The sequence below is a fragment of the Polyodon spathula genome, chromosome 16, assembly GCF_017654505.1.
Source record: "Polyodon spathula isolate WHYD16114869_AA chromosome 16, ASM1765450v1, whole genome shotgun sequence".
Taxonomy (NCBI): Eukaryota; Metazoa; Chordata; class Actinopteri; order Acipenseriformes; family Polyodontidae; genus Polyodon; species Polyodon spathula.
The window spans coordinates 10034886-10057532 of NC_054549.1; the positions used below are offsets into that span (position 1 = coordinate 10034886).

Consider the following 22647-nt stretch of genomic DNA (forward strand, 5'->3'; position numbering starts at 1 on the left):
TTGGCTGTAGCAGGGAGGTGGTGTGATAATAATTAAACGAGACTAGTCTGTCCTCAGCCTTTCGAAGTTTCCATGGAGCTTTGTAACCCAATTCTGCAGGACAGGAGCAGTCAATGCGTATGCAAGCCACCCCATTGGGAGTCAGACAAGGCAAAGGCACGCCCTTGTAAAAGTGTACTCTTCAAGGTATGGCATAGAGAGGTATGGGAAAGCTATAAAGGCATAGCAAGGGGAGGATGCAGAGATACAGGGTCCACTTTTATATAACGCCTTTCATAGTAGACCACCATCATAAAGTGCTTTCCAGAGGCAGGCCGTGAACTGTGCAGTATATGCAGCGTCACTTACAATAGGATAGCGATTTAACATCTCATCCACAGAATGGAGCGCAAGGCGATGAGGTGACTCGCTCAGGGTCACACACAGTGAGTCAGTCAGTGGCAGATTTGAACCGGTGACCTTCTGATTACAAGCCCTGGACTTTAACCACTGGGCTACCCTGCCTGCTTAAGGGAGCACCCGTCTAAGAAAATCTTCTATCTCAACCACCTGTTTTGTTTTATGTAAATAGAACCAGGCTTCAGAGCTGTAACAAGTCAAAACTGGGACAGCCCTATTAGGTTCACACAGGGATCCTGACAGCTGAGATAATGTAAAGAAACCGGACTGTCAGTAAAGCCCGCTTTCTGATTTAGTGCTGTGTTAAACTGATAATGTAAGTTTTAAATGCATAACAAGTTTAAGATTGCCGTGGGATTCTGTAGCTTTAAGAGCGCATACAGAAATTGGGCTTGTTTGGAGCGGGTGTCTGGGAAATGCTTTGGCTTGCTGTTTTATCTTTGTGTGTGGTCTTCCTGGTGGAATTAAATTATATTACCCAGCAATAAATAAATTAAACTCTCTTTATGACCCGGTGCTTACAGATTGATGTCCCTTGCACTGAATCCTATACAGTAATTGTCTAGTTTGTTGGTACAGGTCTTTTTCACTTTAGACTCTGTTGGTTTTGGTTTGTATTTCAAAGTCGATTTGTTGGAATTCTTGAGTTTTATATGGAGTGCTTGTCAAACGCTTTTGGGCGTGTCTCTTCAGTTCTTTCCCTGGTGCTGTACCCCACCCCGGTGTTTTGTGTCTCTCTTTGTCTGCTCCTGTGTTCCATCGGTGTCGCTTTTGTTCCCTAACCCTAACCCCCCCCCTTCAACTCGGTCGACCCGACGCTCTGTCTGCCCGGCGTGGACGCGCAGTGCGGCGGCGCGCACAGACAGTCCGGCTCTATAATAAAAGCAGCACGCTCACTCCTACACACAGACCGACAGACGCGCACATGCTGTCTGCTAACTCGGACCTGGCATCTTCAGCATCACTCTCAATCTGTCTCTCCCAGTCCGATCAGACATTTACCAGTTAAAAAAACAGGTAAGAAGCAAATGCAATTATTATTATTATTATTATTATTATTATTATATTTTTTTTTTTGTTACTGATTATATGTATTTGCTATTCATTTTAGTTTGTTTTGTGTGCCTATGTATATGTGTGTAGTTTAATGCTCTTTCCAGTTCATTCGTTATATATTAGTATACTTTCTTATTTGTGCACTCTATATAAAGACTTTCTTTTGTATTTGTAATGTTGCCCAATGCAATGTAGACAAGGGAACGGCGCTGCTTCTGCGGACCAGAAAGAGAATCGGACTGGGCAGCCAGTCTAGTATTACCCCGTTCTGTAATCAGCCCTTCGGTTTGTAATGAAAATGTCACTGAAACAACACGAAATGAGTCTTGTTGCAAGTCTCAGCCGGGTGCAGCAGCAGTATACACATTTAACACAGGCTGTCTAGGGGTCTCTTAACTTCATATAGTCAACCCCTGCACGCTTTTCCGTCCGATTCTTGCTGCACCTCGTTCCTCCAGTATTTATTTTACGCAGCTGATCAATTTACAAAGATCGCAAGCGATTCATTTTGCACCTTCAAGCTACCAAGTGCAGATGCATTGCCGTGCAGCGCTGCAGAGGTTTGGAAATGGCTCAGTTCTCGTGTTATTGATGAAAGCAAGCTTCAGAGCGACAATCCATTATAACCGCTGCTCTCATTAACCTTGAGCGTGCAAGCTTCCCTACCGGCGTCCGCTTAGCACAGCGCTGAAGCACCGTGGCAAGCAGTATGCTTGGAGTTTTTGTAGCAATGCTATACTTTCTTAAAGGATATTATTATATACTGATTCAAAACTAATCTGTTGCAAAGTTGCTGAAGATTGTGATCGATGTTGAACCCGCACAGCAGTTGGTAAGGGTGCAGTGTGCCGTCATTCTGAAGAGTAACGCATATGCGCTGTTTAAATACTAATGTATCAAACCATTGCATTTTATTCTGCCACCGTTCATCTGCACGCTTTTGTGATTACGTATGAATATTATTATTATTGTTGTTGTTGTTGTTGTAAAAATCATAAACGGGCATCTGGTAGAATTGCCTTTTTTTTTACTAGAATGAATCTAATTGTGATATGTATTGATTCTTACCAGAACGCTTTACTGTATGTTCTGCGTAATGATGCTTCATAGCAAGAAAATGAAAGGGAGTAACAATATAATTACAAAGCCAGGCTTCTTTATTGAGACAGTGTATGTGTGCTGCATTGTGAGGATGGGTCAGGAGGGAAAATCAAGCTTCATGAAGTCCAGCCACGGTGAGTCACCTTGGATAGGAATGAAACAAGCAGCACTGTAACAGAGCTCAGGAGCACCTGTGCTTCCACAATCCAGAACTGTAAAAGAAAAGGATAAACACACACTGTACTAAAGAAACTTACAGCCCTAATGCACTGGTGGCTTTGATATTTACTACAATACAAATATATCCTTGCACTTCCGTGCTAAATCCTCCTCAATGCACAGTCAGATAAATCTCCAGATTTAAAGAATACAGAGCTGCCCTTATCTTGTGCCAGGGAGTCTTTCAGTGCGATGCTCTCTCGCCCTCCTGTCACCCCTCTGGTTTCACCCGGTTCACCTCCTAGCACCTTTTTTGTTTTTTATTTTATTGGAAATGTTCTGTTGATTTGCATAAGAGTAGCTTTCCGATCCTGTAAAATATATATTAAATGAAAGGTCAGAAATCCTTCTCTATTGTCAAAAAGAAATACTGCTGTTCTTAAATATTACCAGTCAGATAGCTTGTCCAATAGAATATGAATTAGAACACTGAATATTCATTCTAGAATGCTGAATGCCCTTCCGTGATTCTCTTGTGTACTCCGCTGACAGAATGATTTCATTTTCCAGGCTTCCATGAATGCGGGTGATTATAAGTGGCATGCAATAGATCAACAAATGGGAAGTATTGATAATGTGCAGTTCCATAAAGCATCAATATCCTATAGATCTGTATAGATGACTCGGAATGACCTTGGTATAATAAAACCTGTATTACCAGTCACCAGTACAAATCGGTGACCGGCTCTTCCCAGCCTGTGATAAAGCCTATCTGTATGGGATTGCATACCTTCCCATCGCAGTCAGCTATCACACATCACTGCCCTCTAATCAGAGTGCTATTGCTTAAGCAAAAGCATTGCAAAGTGTAGTACAGCACAGTGCATGCATTGCAATCCTAGTAAAGCACCCTGCATATTTACCATGGCCAGCCTGTGCAGTGTTGCATCTAAGACTCTGTCTGCTTTAAACTGCCTTTACGTTGTACCTGGCATCTGTCAAATCAGCCACAATTAAGGCAGCCAGCACCAGTTTTTCTGCGGAGCATCTGTACCGTGCAGCAGCTGCTAAACCCTTCTCAATGTATAAAAGCTGAAACTGCTCACAACGAGTGCCATTTTTAAGAAGCTTTCACCTCCAGTGAGTTCCAGTGTGGGAGATGAACACTGCATCTTGTTTTTTTGTGTCTTGGTTTCTTCTGAAGCAAGCGAACTGCATCGTGCTTGGAGCAAGCTCACTGGTTGCTGCTAGAGATTGTGGGAACAGATGGTTATTGGGAGATAGGGGCTCAGCAGGTGGACTAGCACAGTCATTAACATACACAATGCCATCCCTACTGCGATTGCATTGCCTCTGCTCTCGAAGCAGAGGCCTTCATCCTTCTATTCACAGAGCATCTATCGCCCTTTCCGCAGCATGCAGGAGAAACGGAACCTTTCACTGCTCTGTATGATTCATATTGTAGCAGACAATGACTACCAGCTCCTACTGCCAAAGCAAATCACACAAACTAATCACTCTTGTAGGGAGAAAAAACTCTCATTATTTACAACACCCCCTTTCATTGGCCACATGTGATTAACTCCCACGTACAAGTAACTCCACGCTGGGATATTGCATTAGCAGAAATCCTTGAGGTGACAATGTAGCTGCGTTTTCTGCAGTGTGAGTGTTGATTGCTTTGTGTTTGATTGTAGCCTGAGGTGTCTATGCCGTGTGCATTGCTAGTTACGCTCTGTGTTTGCGTGTGCAAAGTTCTCTGTGTGTGCAGGGTGTGCGGAGTAGCGATGGAATATTCTTTCAAACAGAGAGATCAGCACTCTTCTATAGAGTGGAACGGGGGTTGTTTATTTCGTTCATTTATGTATTGCTTTCCTTTGCATGCATTCTTTTTTGATACAGTGGTGCATAAATACATTATAAAAATGAACAAGCTATTTTTTGCAGCTATAGTAGTCTATAGGTAGACTTTATTTCAAGCCACGCCGCGTTTAAAAGCATTATGTGACTATTTCAAATTCAAGTTCTGTCTTAAGTTCCCTGGAAAACAATGCAGATTTAAAACCTTTTAATGAACAAAAGCTATGGACTGTCAGGGTTACTTGAGCACTGGGGTTGATGGCCACTGCTCTATAAGCACCATGTACAGTAGCAGACAGTGTGATATACAGCGCTGCACTGCTTCAATCTCAGGGTTGTCTATTCCATATATAAATCTCACCCTCTTTCATCACCAGGTTTACAATGTAATCAGGCACTGTCGATTGAAATATAGCCTTGTACCATACTCCTGTATTAAAAGCAATTGTGAGTCCTAACTGGTTAATGCCTTTGCAAAGCGCCCCTCTGCCTGTTTTGCTGGTCTATGAAAAACAAAATCAGCCAGGTTGCGCATGGACTTGTTTTTGGTGGGTAGTTTCTGCCCTCTTGTTGTCTTTAACAAGAACCTGCCTTGAAGTCACCGGATTGGAAATTAACGGCTGTGATCCGATCCCTGGTTTGATGGGCACAGCCGGGTCCTGACCTCCTGGGGGTTAGCTGTGAGTCCAGCAGCTAACGAGAGGCGGTGACTGTTGGGGAGGGGGTATTTATAGACCAAAAACCAAACGAAACATCTGTAAGGAGAATAGTCGGGTATAAGAACAACCAGTGAACCGTCAGGGATTGGTCCAAACCCCACTGCATTCCAGGCTGTCCCTAGAGTCTTGTGTCTAGAATGCCTTTTAATGTTTAATAAAATATTAAGGTAGCACGTGGTGTGTTCGGTGTATCTTATTCCAACAGACATAGTTTAATGCATCCGAGCTCTGCTTTGCAGTCCAAGAAGAGACACCCAGCACACACGCACACGCACACGCACACGCAGAGCACACGCACAGCACGAGCGCACACACACAGAGCACAGAGCACAGCAAGTACAGTAAGGTATATCGTGCATTGTGCTCTGCATAGAATTTCACTGTCCCAGATCGAATCTAAAGCTGGCTAGTGTATTGAGTACAGCAGCTCGATACGAATGCGCAGTTCATTCTCTGGGTGTCTGTTGATTTCCTGTAGCTGCCAACAGCCCAGGCTAGAGAAAACAAGCTGTTCTGTCCAGGATAGACAGGGTTTGTGAAGGCGTATTGGCGTGTGCTAGATACAGCTACACACTATAATACTACGCTCGCCATCCCAAACCGTCTTAGTGTGGGTCGGTGAAACATGGCCTGTTTTTAAATGAATTGTGGAAGATCTGTTGCACAGTAGACGCCTTCGGGCCGAATATCATCCGATTTACCCCCGAGGTACCTCTTTTGAGCTCGAGGGTGCGAGAGGCAGCTGGTTTCATTTCATATTTATTAAACAATCGCTGTGTCTTTATGTGTTTCAATGCCCCCCCCCCCCGTAGCTCCCCTTCGGAGAGGATGGCTGCTCTTCCCTGGTGCCCAGCCCTGCTCCTCGCCCTGCTGCTGGTGGGTGACTTCACCCTGATGGACAGCGCCGAGCCCGGCTCTGGAAACAAGAAGAGGGTCTCCTCTCAGCAGCCGACGGGCACTGCCAACTACCTCCAGAGCCCTGAGCTGTGGGCACAGCAGCCAGGGCACCACCGCAGACAGAGAGGCCGCAAGGACAAGGCCAGCACGGGGCTGCTGTCTAGAGAGGTGCAGCAGCTGGGCCGGCCCGAGGACGACGGCACGGGCCTGGAGGGGCTGACCCCGGTGAGGCTGGAGCTGGGGGAGAGGGAGAGTCGGACCTTGGCCCTACAGGACGAGCACCATGGAGGGGGGTTCCTGGGGTTCGGGATCCCCTTCCACGAGCGAGACAACCACCCGCCCAGCGCAGAGTCCATGCTGAAGGGCAGGAAGCAGCACAAGAAGCACAGGGGCAAGGACAAGGCCAGGCACGACAAAGGTGAGGGGTCAGGAGTGTTCTGTAAACACAGGATCTGAGGGGTCAGGGGCGTCCTGTAAACACAGGATCTGAGGGGTCAGGAGCATTCTGTAAACACAGATCTGAGGGGTCAGGGGCGTCCTATAAACACAGGATCAGAGGGGTCAGGGGCGTTCTATAAACGCAGGGCCCTGTTCACAGAGTTATTGAAAGGTCTGTTTTGAGGCATGACAGGAGATTGGCTATTGATGAAACTGTCCCATAGTATTCCATGAATATCAAGCTGTATTTTATTCACAAAGATGCAGTCTGTCCCTTATCTTTTCCAGGATCCTTCAAAAATTTTTTTTTTTAAATTGCTCAACATTTGCTCAATTGGGATATGAGCAATTCCCTATAAAATGGGTTTCACTGGGTATCCATGTGATAAAGGACATTTTCACCGTGTAACCCTATGATACAGGATGTGTGAGTTGCTGGTTTTCTGTTTGTTTTTTAACTGGGGTGTGGAAATGAAATTTGAACGGCTTATTCAATTTCTAACATTATCTACAGTGCAGAGATTTTACTTTCCATTCCCTGGCTCCACATGTTGTTTAGATGAGGTTTCCAGATGTCCTTGGGCTTCTAATACAATATATCATCATGGTTATCCATTCAGAACATCTTCCTATCTGAGCACTTCACCGCGCTCCTCCCACACAGCCAGTGATTCATCGATGTCAAGTATCTAAAGATGCGAAACGAGAAGCAACACAATTCTGAATGCTGATTTAATGACATTTGTTACAAAGCTCAGTAACTGTGCAGCTCTGCCCTTCATGGATTGGAGCCATCATATCTCCAAGAGCTGCTAACTCTGTGCATTCCTGTTCGTTCTGTGGCATCAGAAAACGAAGAGCTCTTCCAAGCAATCTGCTCCGAATCAGCTGGAGCTTTTTGCTGTCAGGATTCTCGCTTGTGAACTCTGTTCCAGCTGACGTTAGGCAGGTTCAAACACTGGACTCTATTAAATCAAAATTGAAAACCTACTTTTATGACTGTGCTTTTATATACCTGGTTCTAGCTGGAGTGTATTGTGCATATTTATTTACTTAGTTTGTTTTTAAGTTTGTACAGTGCTCTGGATGCCATGTTGTGAAGGGCGCTGTATGTGTTGTGTTGTGTTGTGTTGTCACAATCACACTGTAATCCTGCACCAGGGCGGTTTGTGGATCCAGAGCCGGGTTTGCTATTGAAGCAGGTGGAGGTGTTTGATGAGCCCCCCTCGGAGAGTGCCTCCCCCTCCTCACCCCCTGCGCCCCCCTCCTTCAGCACCAGCTACACCATCACCACCACCACCACCCTGGTGACCATGGCAACGAGCCAGGAGCCCCCAGCACCGCCCCCCGCCGCCACACGACCAAAGGTATGCCTGTCTGTGTCTGCCTGCCTTCTGTCTCTCTCCAGTCGTTTATTAGAATTCAGAGTGTTTGCTTCCTTGTGGGTTATTAATCTGTTCCTCTGCTAGTTGATCTCTTAATTAGAGCTGATTGTGTCAGAAGTTATAACTCACATGATTAATTCTTGACAGGTGTAGCACTAAGTGAGCCAAGTTGGAGAATTTAATGAAATTGCTTTTTGGGATTATCCCGGTGTATTGCTCCCCTAGGGTTGCTGCTGCATCTGGCTGCTTTCACACCTTGCATTTCATAATGAGATTTCCCCACACCTCTGTCAGTGCTGCTCACCACGGCTGTGATTGGAGCAGAAATATTTACACTGCTGGAGAGTGTGTGTCCCGTTAGCCCATATGCTCCTCAGCCACACACACTACAGTTCTCTCTGCTGTTGTCACGTTGTGTGCAGTGTGTGCTGCTTCTGTTTTTGTTGCTCTTTCTTTTTACTCCCTGATCTTGAACCATTAATCATCTCCAGCATCCTTCAGCGCATCTGGCAGATGCGTTCTAAACACGTTTCCGTGCACTAATTATGTTTTGGCCCGCTCTGCAGCCGTGGCTATTGAGGGAACAGGCGCACAGCAGCGTGGATGCCTGCAAGCTTGCCACATCTCTCCCCTGCATGTTTTTAATAAGCTAAACCAATGTGTGGCGAGACCTGTGTCTTTATTTTCAGAAACCCTCGCAGGGGCGTGTGAGGTCAGACGGTGATGTCATGCCAACTCTGGACATGGCCCTCTTTGATTGGACGGACTATGAGGACCTCAAACCTGCTTGGCCCTCCTCCAGGAAGAAAGGCGAGACCGCAATTCTGACTAAATATTTCAACATCTTTCAAAACTGTGTTCACGCTTCCTGACTTGTCGCTTATCATAAAGTGTTCCCGTGCAGGTACTCTAGCAGGGATGCGAGGAAGACTCCCATTGCATAGCACTTTGAGCCTTTCCGTGTTTACTGGGAATTTAGGCAAACCACTAACTCTCCAGTAAAACCAGGAATGTCTCTGACCGCTTTCCAATGGGATTCCTGTTTCGAAAGTACTCGCTATGCAATCATTTCCCAATCCAGTACCAAGCATTCAGAGCACTATGGGCAGCGCCGGGGAGATTCCTTTTAAAATCACTTCCCAATTCTGATTCCAATCCCTTTGGAAGGAATTTCAGTTGGAATTGATGTTTTAGAGACGTGGTAATCACAGTGATTGTTCAGTTGAAGACATTTTACTCCACCAACAGTAAACTGTCACCACTGTGAGAAGCTCGTTTTACCGGAAAGCTGCTAATTGCAATTTTGATGAGTTGGAATTGATAATGGGAATGGGAATTGTAGATTTGGAATTGATTTTAAAAAGGAACAGGACTCGACCCAAGCCTGACTCTGGGCAGCGGTATTGCCGATGCAGTCTGGCAGCGTCCTGACCTGCAGTGTTTCCTGCAGACAAGCGCCGCAGCAAGACCCTCAGCAGCGGGAACGAGACTCTGGAGGGTGAGGCCGAAGCCGAACCATGTGACCACCACCTCGACTGCCTGCCCGGTGAGTGCCAGCCCAGTCTCCAGTCTGTCAGTTAGCTCGGATTTTGCGATCGTTGGAATGAGGTGCGGTGACATCTGCGCGCAGGATAATGTGTTCTGGAATTTTGGCAAAATGCCTCACTGTGATTGGTTGATTTGCACTCCCTCTTGCTTCCCCAGGGTCCTGCTGTGACCTCCGCCAGCACGTGTGCAAACCGCACAACCACGGACTCAACAACAAGTGCTTCGACAATTGCATGTGTGAAGAAGGTGAGTCCCAAGCAGCACAGACCTGGCACAGCTTTGTAGACGTGCACAGAAGCTTGTAACGAACGTCCTCCCAGCGGCTGATGGGTTAATGCTACTGACACCCGCGTGTGACCCGTACTTCCCTCCCTGCTGCAGAGCTTGCTCTCCAGTTGAACGGTAAGGTCTTTGAACCGCGAGGTCAGCGCCTTCGCGTCCAGCCTCTCTGTTCAATCCAGATGCTGATTCAGTATGAGCTCAGCTGGTACAGAGGCTGGGATTGAAGCTTGTTCTTTGGTTCTCTGACCAGGACTCCGGTGTTACGCAAAATTCCACCGGAACCGGAGGGTGACACGGCGAAGGGGTCGGTGCATCAGTCCGGAGTCTGCCGACAGCGACCAGGGCTCCTTCATCACGGCTTGAGAGCAGGAGGGCACAGTGACGCTCCACGCCACACATATCCAAGCGTGCTGGAACAACTGTCTCCACGCAAGGTCCACGTGACGTCGAACGCGTTCAGCTTTTTATATTAAACGTTTCAGTTCTGCTTTATCGTGGATCTTTTTTTTTTTTTTTTTGTAATATATAATACTGTATATCTCAGATTGTTACATTGTGCAAGGATTTCATCTTTTATGAAAAGTGTTTTGTGTTACATTCAAGATGCCAAAACTGCTGTGAAATCACTGCCCTTTTTTGTATAAAGAAAACGAATTTCATTTCCAGGTGTTTTTAGAATTTATTTTGGGGGGGGGGGGCTTTTACATCGGACCTAGACGTTCCAGCAGACTTGTGGAACAAGCTGCACTGGTGAAGACTCTGGAGGACAGCGATGGAGAGCCTGGGAATAGTCTAGATCATTATAATGAGAGGGGCGGGAATGAGACTCCCATTGCTTAGCAGTTTGGGCCGTTCCATTTTTAACTGTGAGCTTCATACAACATGAATACACTGTGGCTGATCACAGTAAAAACCTGGAATGGATCAAACCGTTATGCATTGGGAGACCTTTTCCGATCACTTAGAAGGGTGGGTAGTCTTGAAGGACAACTTGTGAGAGAAACTTGCAATTGCAATAGCTAGATATTTAGGTGAAACTTTAAAAGAAGAGGAATTTCTAATGTAGTATTCTAATGAATACTAATGAAGGTCAGGGTCTGGGAATAAGTAAGCCCTGGAGAGGGGTCTGGTGGATGCTGTGATGTTGTGCTGCATGCATATCTCCAATGACTGTTAATAAAGAGAGACTATTTAGTGCCTGTGAGACTGAAGCCAATGTGAATGCATTTACTTCCCTTCCTATTAAACACTGTGGGGGGGGGGCGGGTCATGTGTTGTTTGTTTGTTAGAAATAAGTTTTGTCTATTGACCTAGTTAAACCAGCCTGCTGAAGTGGTGCCAGGGGCAGCTTTAACAAACTTGTGAGGAGAGGAGGAGAGGGGGGGCGCACACGTCGTATTTCCACATGACCGCCTTTCACAGCTCGCTGTCATTGAGCCGGGGTCAGGGGGTCGGCAGAGGGTGACCCTGACACAGGGAAGCAGCGTGTGGAACCGGCCCACCATCTGCCCCTGTAACAGGACAAAGAGATTTATTAATAGCTGAGTGTGAAAGAAAAGAGAGGAGGAGAGAGCGGAGTGGAGACGCACAGCCCGTGCCCCTCATCCACTCGCTCTCCCCCACCCTGCAAACAGCGCCGTGTTTAGCTGCCTGATTTATACAGCAATAGCCCTTCCGGAGAAAACAAAGCAGCCATGGTCTGCAGGGCTGTCATGATTTATTTGTCTGAGTCTAGGCTGTGAACATCCAGCTTTCCAGGAAGTGAAAGAAAGAAAGAAAGAAAGGACAAACCTTTTTTTCTCCTAATTCTCTAATTTCTCCACCATTTTATCAACAAGAAACATCCAACAGCAAAGCAAACAAACATCTCAGATGTTTCATTTATGCATAAGTGCACAGGTGTGAACTGAATGATATTTTAGGGAACCTGAAACACAGGTGAGGGGACCTGAGGGAGGGTACGCGGACAACAGCAGACACAAACCTACTCCCACATCATACCTATGACTGGACTGGACTGCTGATTTTTCAGCTTATATTGTCAGTTGTTGTTTTTTAATTAATGTACTTATATATTAGTTTCTGCTGCTTTCAGAAGAGCTCCTGGTAAAATAGAGATCTGCGATTTTAAACTTGAAACTGGATTTTAATGCAGGTAGGGTCACTTCTCCACATAACTGTAACGAGCTCCAAAACTCCACTCCACAAATGAGACATTACAATCTACCACAGACACACAGCTGCACCTTATAAATACTGTATACTGTGTGTGTGTGTGTGTGTGTGTGTGTGTGTATATATATATATATATATATATATATATATATATATATATATATATATATATATTCTGCACCTGAATACACAATATCACAATAGAACAACTGAATAGACAATATAACAGAGCGTGTAAACAGTCTGGTACACTAAACACTCAAATACTCCAGTCTACAAATAGGCCTTTGTGTGAACACTTGTGCTCCTCACAAATGTGAGGCATCTAGCTGAATGTTTAGCAGCGTGCTGCTGGGAGCTACGAACCCCACAGGAACCAAACTGAACGAACAAAAGAAACAGCCAGAGCTGGCGGGGTAGATGGGAACCGGTCGCATCACGCCACTGTGTCTGACTTTGACTAATATGTTCTGGATGTTCTGACATAATGGATCCGAGACCTGCAACCCCCATGGAGACATGCAGGGGAGCTCAGGGGAGCTCAGGGGAGCGTGGACGGGACAGGACGGAGACGGCAGGCATCACCAGAAGTGACCCAGAAGACAAATGAGCTTGTCAGAAATAACATGAGGAGAGAGTCACGCCTCAGAGCCAAAGGAGCACCGAACAGGGCATCTGGTCCATAGAATAGAAAACAAAAAGATGGACAAGAAGTGGAACCGAATGGTGGTGAAAAAAAACAAAAAAAAGGTTGGTATTATAAAGCTCTCTGTGGGCAAGTTCAGCAGCTAGCTGTGCACACGAAGCTTGACACTTCCAACTTACAAATGCAGAATCTGGTTCCTCAGTTTTAAATGCCATAAAAAAAAATCTGCAGTTACAACATTCTGCCACTGTGTGGCACTGTGTGCTATACCAAGACCCCATTAAAAGTGAGCGCCGAAAGTAAATTGAGGCAGGTTAAAGGATTATATTAGTAAAGACGTTCCCTTTTTGTACACACCTCTGTACTGCAGTTTTGACAGCTCACAGGGTACCATTGCCACTTTTTTTTTTGCAACTGACGTCTGTAATCACTTTAACAACCCCTGTGCTGCAGTTAAAAATGAGCCATTATAGGCATTAAGATATCACCGTGATACAGTTTCAGCTCATTACTTCCACGAACCCAGCACTGGAACCAAACAAAAATCAATAATCTGAAGATTAATAGCTCAGTTACAGAGACGGGGACGGGGGACGTTTTGTTTGTGTGATGATTTTATGACAGGTATAAGATATGTTTAAAAATAGAGAAAGAGGCGTGAGCAGCCATTATCACGTCAGAGTGGCACGCTGATAAAAAAATTTTAAAAATTAAAAAAGCACACAGAGCAGTGAGAGGGGTCACGCAGCTATGGAAAAAAAGCAAGGATTTCATGTGATCGTGTCTTATATCCACCGGCTCTTAAACAAAGCTCTTGCACAGGCTCTGTAAAGGTTTGCGTTGGTATATTGACTCAGTACCAGTTGCGTTTTTACACTTTCCAGTTACCACACTTCACCGTGGTTTTACCACACGGTTTAATATCACTTTACCGTGTTTCTGGCATGGTTTACACCTTTCCACAGAAACGCAGGTTTGGAGGGATATTCAAAATGAAGTTGCAATGCAACTTTAAACCAAGTGGTTGTGAAGTTCCCTTTCTTATATTTACTTCCAGTGTGTGAGATATATATATATATATAGCTCGCCAGCCAGTGCCACCTCAAGCTGATGGTCTCCTAGCAACCCTGTGCGGTGCGGGCTGAGGCTGAGAGACTGTGTCTGCGTTCACGCAGATCATTCTGCGCAGATTCTGTGCAGGACCTGACCGCTTCAGCCAATGGCCGCGGTCACGCAGATCATTCTGCGCAGATAATTGGCTAAACTGGTCAGAATCTGCGCAGAATGATTCTCCGTGAACACACCCTGTTTTGCTTTTTTTTTTTTTTTTTCCTAATTACGTGAAGTCAGGCAGGAGTCACATGGTTTGTTTTTGCTTCGGACTGAGGAAGAGAGAGGATAAAAAAAGAAGCTGCCATAACTAGGGTTTACAGAAAAGTTTTGGAACTAGCGTAGCCAAAGGACATGGAAATACCAGCCATAAACTTAAAGGTAATTACATAACATTTTGCATTGTAGACAGCTGTGGCTAAAAGTTTTGCATCACCCTGTACAGAATGAACACATGTTTTGCTTCATATTAAAGTCGAATAAAAGCTGCTGAATAAAGCTACGTTAACATATGGAGGTGATGCCTAACTTTTGACCATAAGCCGTGCATAACTACTGTACAGCCGTGCAAGTACTGAATGTGTTAAGAAGTCGTTTTGCACTCGTGTACTTTTTGAAAAGATCACTTGATTACTATTTAAGGAAGTTGCACGGCTATGCACGGTGCTGGGTTATTGTACTGTTTTTAAGTACCTGCCCTCTCTCGCGTAATTGGAACACGCACGTCGAATCCACCCAGAAAGTTCCGTTCTAAATGACGTGTTTCAGGTGTGTGTGGAGTATGGCACCGTACTGCACTGAGCTAACGATAAGGGATTGCATGCTGTTTAAACCGTGCTGTATACGGTACAGCATAATTAACTACTAATGTTCATAATCACCATCTTCAATAAGAATAATTATAGTAATGATGATGATGATGGCAATCCTTCACTCTCATGTCTCTTTCTTGTCTCCTCGACTAGGCTATCGTCTTAGTCCACTGGCTTCTAACAATATGGTGAGTGAGCTGAGCAAACACACACACCCCTTTTTTTTTTTTCAGGCACCCCTGGAATTTCTCCAGTTCTCCTTTGCCGTTTCAAGGGTGGACTGCAGCATGATGAGTAGAAATCAACTTTAGTGACAGCAGCACTAGCGGAGTTTATCGGTGTCTTTTTGTGTTTTAATTATTATTTTTTAATTGTAAAGCAGGAGAATAATTTCCGATGTGTAGCAGTTTGATCCGTCCCAGGTCTCCTTGTGAGTTTCCTCTGCGAGTTCCCAGCACAGGAGATGCAGTCTTGGGTTAGTTTTATCGTGTGGAACGCTGGTTTAAAGGGTTGTGATTGTGAGCCTCACACCAGTTCTTCAGTCCTTGCACTTGCTTTGTGTCCCTTTCTCTCCGAGCAGGAAATACGGATCTGGGAAAGTCGCTGTGAGAGATTAGCACCCGGCTGGGCAAATCTTATTCCGTCAAAGCTTGAAAGCGCCCGTGCTTTTTAAGCCAGTTTTGCGCTGATCACGTCTGCCTATCGCTTTGGACTTGCTGAACACACCTTGTCTGCCTTGAATTTCATCAACATTTGTGTCAGACGCCTGTCTACCTTTCTGATTTCAGTGTAATCCGATAAACCTGATTTTTATACAGATTTTACAAACATGCACTGTAGTGTAAAGACTACTGTACTGTTTTTTTATTTTTAATTTATCGTATGAGTAATGAAAAATAACAGCATTGTGTAACAAGCCCGTTCCAACGAAAACTGGTAGTTCCATATAACTGAGGACTGTGCTATGGGATCAGTATGTCTAGAATAATGGGTTCGGGTTTAAACAGTCTGTCAAGCTTAACTATATTAGGTTGGGACACTTCTTGAATACAGTGATTGGGAGATAAGTGAAAACGGTGTATTCACGAAATAGGAGAAGGCATTTGAAAAATATGGCAAACGCAGCTTTAAGAGTCCCTGAAGGAATCCCTTATTCTGTGTGTCTTGTGCTTCCCAGGGGTTTTATGTACCCGTGGCTCCCTGTATCTTACGCGTGGAGTAACGTCACCGTCCTAGCCATTGGGGTTTGGGCCGTCGCTCAGAGGGACTCCATCGACGCCGTGCTCCTGGTGAGTTTACAGATCTCTAACCTCATTGGAAGCATGTCAGGAAACGAAAGCACAGAATGCTGCTGTAGCCAGAACTCTCTCAGCGCTAAGTAACTGGGCAAAGAGACGCCCTCTAGTTCAGTGGATTCAGTGTCTTTTATAGGAGCTCACCCAGATCCAGGGTTGGTGAAGTGGTCGGCAGTGTTGGGACACTTGTAGCTGAAAGTATTGAAGGAGATTCAGATTGCTGCTACAATTGCTGCCCATTTTTTTTTGTTCCCAACAATTTCTCTTCCCAGTTTTTGATCGGAATGTCGATAACCATCCTCACGGATATCATCCACTTCGGGATTTACTACAACAGCGGGCCGTCCCTTTTCCGGTTCTGCGCCGGCATGGCGATCCTGAGTCTCATTCTCAAACCCGCGTCCTGCTTCTTCGTCTACCAGATGTACCGCGAGAGGGGTGGAGAATACGTCAACTTCGGTATGTAGTGTGTACGCACCAGCAGCCCAGCACACAGGCGCAGGACCTGTCCCATGCAGTGCATCACCACACAAGTATTGTATTGTATTGTATTTATATAATAAAATAGACAGACAGACAGACAGACAGCACAACCAGAAGTTTTTAAACAAAGCAAAAGCACTGGTTCTCTGTTTATCGAGTACTTTATAACCTCTTCAGTGCAAGCTGTGCTTTTTTTTTTTTTTTTTTTTTAAATCATTCTGGAACAGTATTCACACTTTCTAGTGTGGTCTGTGTGGCTCTGCACACAAACGTCCTTCTTTGCATTGCAGTCATTTGCTCTTGTGTCATGTCTTGCTAAGATTATGTTGCGCAACTTCCTGACTTTTTTATTTTCTTCTTCTCCTTTTCGGTTTTCTTTTTCACCCTAAGACCTGGAGACTTCTTCTGTAGACAGCCGATAGACGATGGACAGTGTTGACAGTGTCCCCCACATTCGTCACTACTGAAACCACCGCCCTCCTTACCCCTCCTGCCCTCCCCCTACTGCCCAACTGAACTGCCCTCTTGATCCTCTGTGTGCGAGCTTCACCTCTGACCTTCATACCTTCACCTCTTCATCCTCCTGAAACGGGACAAGCCGCTTAATGCCTTGTGTGTCTCCTTGACCAATCGCATGCTGCTTCCTTCCCTGTCAACCAATCCAATTGCGATCCAGGTCGTTGCTGCCTGCCGGCACCTCTGGTTTTTGCAGCTAGCTAATCGGATGACTATATTTGTTTTTCCTTTTTGCCTGTGTAACAGTGCAGCGAAGGTTCTGCACACGCTCTATCCCGTCAGTTTGTGACGGCTGTGTGCTTTGCTTCGTCGCTCTGTGTTCCTTTTTTTTTCTTCTTGTTGCTTCTGACGTTTGAAGACTGTTGCTTGTATTTTATGGCTGTTGCACAACTATGTTACACGTTGAATATCTGGGACCCCCGAGGAAACAAAGTCTTGAGTCTCGAGGATCCCAGTGCGCAGTTGTTTTTTTTTATAATAACCCTTTTTTAAATGTCATTTCCTAGCAGACCCTCTGAAGGCTGTCTTCCAGTTTGTTCTCTTGTTTATTTTGGATGGAAATGATCTAGTAATCCAGCAGGTGTTTCTCTTACTTTGTGGAAGTGCTCTTTGTTTGCTTTTTACAGCTGATCATCTTACTTACGGGAAGTGTCTGTGGAAATAGAAAGGGAAGTAAACGTTGTTCAGTACCACAGCGCAGATGACCAGGTACATCTGGATATTGTGTTATCTGTGGCTTTGCAATCCAACTCAGTAATTCTGTACAGCTTTAACCCTTTCAGTGCCGCCACCTCATCATACTCATGTATACTCAGTAAAGGAGTTCCTTTTTGAGTTATATAAACTTAAATTCTTCAGCTCGACAAATGTAATTCAGGACTGAAAGGGTTAAAGGCAAGCTGGCAGACCTGAAGTGGAGTGGAACGGACGAGAAGACGCGCTCTAGCCCTGTTGTCAGCGCTTCGTTACCATGAAGGTGGTTGTTTGTAGTCTTGTTGATGTTTTCTCTGACACGCGCTGTGTTCATGCAGGTTTACCCAGCATGGCTCATAACAGAGACTGTTATCAGTCGATCGACCAGCAGAACTCGGGACAGGCCAACTCCCACTATGCAGAGTTAGACGAGAGCAAGGCTGGACCCCAGGCGTACTGAGGAGGGGAGAGAGAGAGAGAGCGACAGTGATACTGCCCTCCCAGTACCAAAGGAGGTGTATATCGCATGAGGAAGACTCTACACATACAGAGTTGTATCTCTTAAGTGTATTTTGCTAAATGTTACAGGCTGTCTGTGTATTTATTTAGTTGTTTTTTTATGTCACATGCACCAAAAGTAAGATAAATAAGATTTTCTTTTGAATTCTATTTGAACTGGAACAGAAGTTTAGTGAACCTGGCTGTATCTTCTATCCTGGCTGTTTTTTACAAGATTAAAATGGCACATATACACTAGTAAAAATATTTTTTAAATGAATAGTTCTGTATCGCGTCTTAGTCCAGACTTGGATTTCTCTTCCAACTGCACAGCAGTTTCCACCGTTCCAGGTTTTCCTGTGAGCTTCGTGAACCACAGTTTGTGGATAACAAGCTCCTTATGAAGCTCTTAGCAAAACCAGGAACGGATCAAATGCCCATGCAATGGGAGTCTTATTTCCAGCCCTGGATCAGCAACCCAAACACTTTCCCGGGAAGCTGTTTTCGCTTCTCCTGGCAGACCTGTGTGATGCCTCCCTTCACAGTGTGTGAACCAGCAGATCAATATCCTTTCCACAGAGGAGCCACAGCAGTACCGCGTCGACCTCCAAGGCATCCCATATCGAAACCCTTTAGTGTGTTAGGAAAAGCATGTGTTTCCATAGGAACTGTGCTTGGCAGGGCCACGGGCGGTGCGGTACACTCTGTCAGGCTTATCTTTGCAGGCTGCAGCAAAAACTCCTTCCTTACAGGATGCAGCAGTGTACTCACATGAAGGGTTGCTGAAAGTGCTGCTTGTTTCATCTGCTGTGTTGCTTCTGTTTTGTGTGTGTGTTAACCTGTTTCGCTTGCCTTTACTACAAAAAGAAGATATTGTAATAGACTCAGTTTGTACATAGTTGTTGCACTTGTAATGAGACCTGAAAGCACACCGTGCCGTTTGCCGCTTTCTTGCCTTTTCACATCTGCCTTTGTGTTGCCGTAGTTGTTGCTGCTGCTTTTAGTGTTATTTCTGTCTCTGTTTTTGAAGTGCTTTCAGGAAGGTGATCTATCATCATGCAGTTCTGCAACACGGCCCATTGATTTCTCATTCATTTCCACCGTCCAGGCAGGGAAACAACATGCCAAGCGGTGTCCTCTTACAATTTCACTTTCTCCAGTAGAGCACCACTGCGCAGGAACGGGAAAGTGCAGGCGTGTGGACGCTGGCATTGTGCTTGTGTGGGTGGGGGTGGGGGGGGGGGGTTCTGTACAGTTTCTCTGGTATATTTGACCTCAGAGAGAGAGAGGGAGATGTAACTAATACCCTTGCTTCTCCATACTGCCTGTGAAGATAGTATCATACCTATTAGCTCAAGCAGAGCTCCAGTGAAATGTGTCGTCTGGTTTTTTTTTTACTAGCTGAAGAAAATGATTTATCACCTGGACCTCTCTGTGGCGCAGAGCGAACAGATTGGCTGTGGTCAGGGAATTTATTATTATTGTTTTTTTTTGTTTTGTTTTGTTTTTTTGAGTTTTAAGAAATCTGTGGAATAAAACATACCAATTTTCTTTCCAGGGTGTTGTGGTAGTGGCTTTTCACAAAATGAGTGCGCCTGTTCGTTTTGTTTAATATGCTGCCTTCCTGTACTGTTTAGAATAAAGGTGAATATTTAACTGGTACTTTGTTACGGTTTTTTGCGTGAATCGCCTTTAATAAATTTCAAACGCATTAATGCAATCTTATAGTGCGAGATTACACACACACACCATCTTTGTTTCTTTCTATATGGGTGACGGGAGTCTGCCTTTGTAAACGGTAGCGTGGGGTCTCAATGAATGAATGACTGACCTGGCTGTTAGTGACTCCTCTCCGCAGACGGTAACGCGCTTGCGAGGTCGGAGACGGAGGGGGCCGGTGATTAATTGCTGACTCTGTCCTTCATTGATATGTGAGCCTCTTTTATTCTTTTATTAACAAGACCGATGCGCCGCGCGGGAGCCCTTTCTCCCCGCATGCAGCCGCAACTTCGTGTAACCTTGATTGCAAAATAAAAATAAAAAAGAATGAATGAAACACTGTTTAACCCTTTGCTGCCCAGCGTCCAATATATTTAACTGAGAAAATAAGCAAATAAATAGGAATGAGGGCATAACCAGGGCAGCAAAGAGTTAAAACAATTATACAAACGCGCTTCTGAACTGGACGATTCAGCGGAGGCAAAAACAGATCAGGGCACGCTTCTTATACTAGATGCGTCCGAGTTATCAGGGAATTGCAGAGACCTGTAAGCAGGGACGTGGTTTACCGAGGGAATGCTGGCAGCCTGATGCTGTAGAGTGCGCGTCGCTTTACGCGGCTGAGTCAAGGTGAATCGATGTCGCCAGAGTTTTTCAGAAGATCGTTGTATTGTATGTCAGTGATAGTTTGCATCAGGCAGGTAGAGATTGAAACGCTTAAACTGTTAGTAAATAAAAATCTTAAACGTTTAATCAGAAAACACCCTGTTTTATGAGGCTGGCATGTATTTATTTATTGATTTTCCTGCTGCGCATTGTGTGATTGAATAACACGATATCTGCACCGGTATCTGTTTCCCGTGATATTTAGCGCTTAGCATTGCCTTCCTCAGTGCCCTTGTTAGGCATGAATATAAACGATCTGTATGCTGGACACTGGAAGCATTCACGTAACCAAGGAAAAGCATCGCGCTGTGATGTCATTTGCATTGTTATTAATATTGCGTTGCTGCCTTCCGTTGGTTTCTGTTCAAGTTTTGTACAGTAAATGTGTTCATTGCAAGCTGTCCGAGTGCGTCTTGTGTCTTTTTGTTTTTGTTTTTAAGGTACTGTGTAGAAATAAATGCTGTTTAAAACAAGGTATTGTGTGATTTCTATTTTATTCTTTATTTGCCCTGTGTGTTTTAGTGTCTTCTTATTTATTCGTTGTTCGTGTATTCTGTGTGTGTTTGCGAGCACCATTGCAGAGCTACGTGTAGCGCACCTGCTGGGAATCTCCTCTATAACTTTAGCGTAAGCGTCACCTGTTCAACAAGCCACGAGTAAGCTTTTGGAAAAGGTCAGGTTCCTTCAGAGCCCTACAGATATGAGTTAGACAGCACGGGGTGTGTCTGTGCAGCCTCTCAGCCCTTGCGAGTTCTCTAACAGTAATGGGTGTTTTTCCTCTCTCCTTTCATTATTGATAATTAAAGGTTCGTACAGTCCAAATACAAGTTTTAAAAAATGTTTTTCAGTCTCTCCTGGGTTTTTTTTTTTTTTTTTTTTGGTATTGATATTTCTTCCTGTTGCTCAAGAGCGCAGATGTCATTTCGGAATTAATGTGCCCTTGGACTGATCCTGTGAAAGCTACACAAAGCCTCCCTGCTCGTAATTGTATTGTAATGGAAAATACCAGGTTCAATACCCTGGCTGTGAATTATACTGAAAAGCTGAAATGAAATCGCTCCCGCTAACCGTATTGCTTTCCCTCTAATTTCTTGGTTGTTGTTATTATTATTATTTACATTTGGAAACAGTGTCACTAAAACTGTCAACCCGCATACTACATATTAAAAGGGGCACTTAATTCAATCCAAACGGTTTGTACCCGCTGCGTTTTTAATCATAGAAGCCTAAAACTGAAAACATTGCTGAGTTTAAGGTAATAAAACAGGCCATTGTGAATTGCCTACCCCGTCCCCCTCCCCATCCCTCCTCCGTGCTGCCCCGCGGGGCGTGCTGTTCATATCTGTTCTTTCAGTACATCGTTCATCACGGAGCCGCCGACGCGGGGCTGCGCGCTGGAACTGATGCGCTAACCCAGCCGGCGAGGAGACTGCTAGCGGGATAGATCACGAACAGAACCGGATAAAGGGGCGCTAATGAAGACGAATGAATTAAATAAAACGAGAGGGCATCCTTTTGCCATTCGAAAAAAGCAATATATTAGTGCATTAGCCGAGAGTCTCCTGTACTCAACTGGGACACATAGATGACCCTACCCCACACACTTCGAGGGGAGTCAAAGGTACCTCTGGTTAAACACCCATAAAATATACTGTAGCTATAACTATGCGTGCACTAAAAAATGGTGCATGATCCATAACTGACGGGGTTCACACCACCACTCCAGCTCAAACAGCTGATGACAGCACGACCTTTTCCAATGGGAAATGACGCTACATTTTAAATTACTGCGCCGTCAATCTGCTTTCGGGGTCTCCTCCAGTAATTGGGTCCTTAGGGATCATTACAAGGTCGTGGAAACAATCATCGATTAGCGTGGCGCACAGCGCGCCCTGACGCCTTCACCTTTGACAGGCCTCCCCCCTTTTCCGTATTCCCCATAGTTTTCAGAATAAAAGGCAGTTTGGAATAAAATACATGCTAATGTCAATTAGTGACACGCTGCTGTTCTACAAACCGGTAAGGTCAGCCGTGGCAAATCCCACGGGAAATGTTTCAGTTCTGAGAACACCTGGTTCAAAAACACGAGCAACTTGCAATGATTATCTAACATATACATATACATATATATCGGTTTCATAATGCGAGTAACCCCGGGCGATACTGTTGGGGTTGAGATTGTAAACAAAC

The 22647-nt window shown here is 45.0% G+C and overlaps 2 protein-coding genes across 4 annotated transcripts; both read left to right on the top strand.

Moving 5' to 3' along the window:
- Window positions 1-18: 18 nt before the first annotated feature.
- Window positions 19-10507, top strand: LOC121329170 (draxin-A-like). Its single transcript, XM_041274587.1, has 7 exons — window positions 19-1416; window positions 6107-6609; window positions 7791-7996; window positions 8704-8824; window positions 9465-9560; window positions 9719-9808; window positions 10095-10507. The coding sequence occupies exons 2-7, from the start codon at window positions 6123-6125 to the stop codon at window positions 10205-10207; spliced, it is 1113 nt and encodes a 370-aa protein (XP_041130521.1). The 5' UTR covers window positions 19-1416; window positions 6107-6122; the 3' UTR covers window positions 10208-10507.
- A 3519-nt stretch (window positions 10508-14026) lies between these two features.
- On the top strand, window positions 14027-19290 carry LOC121329175 (type-1 angiotensin II receptor-associated protein-like). Of its 3 annotated transcripts, none has more exons than XM_041274601.1 (5): window positions 14027-14156; window positions 14741-14775; window positions 15765-15876; window positions 16155-16341; window positions 16756-17906. In XM_041274601.1, the coding sequence occupies exons 1-5, from the start codon at window positions 14130-14132 to the stop codon at window positions 16785-16787; spliced, it is 393 nt and encodes a 130-aa protein (XP_041130535.1). In that variant the 5' UTR covers window positions 14027-14129; the 3' UTR covers window positions 16788-17906. The 3 variants fall into 3 exon arrangements, with proteins under 3 accessions (XP_041130535.1, XP_041130533.1, XP_041130534.1); XM_041274599.1 differs by lacking the exon at window positions 16756-17906 and adding an exon at window positions 17913-19290 and having other exon boundaries at window positions 14029-14156; XM_041274600.1 differs by lacking the exons at window positions 14741-14775; window positions 16756-17906 and adding an exon at window positions 17913-19290 and having other exon boundaries at window positions 14057-14156.
- Window positions 19291-22647: the final 3357 nt, after the last annotated feature.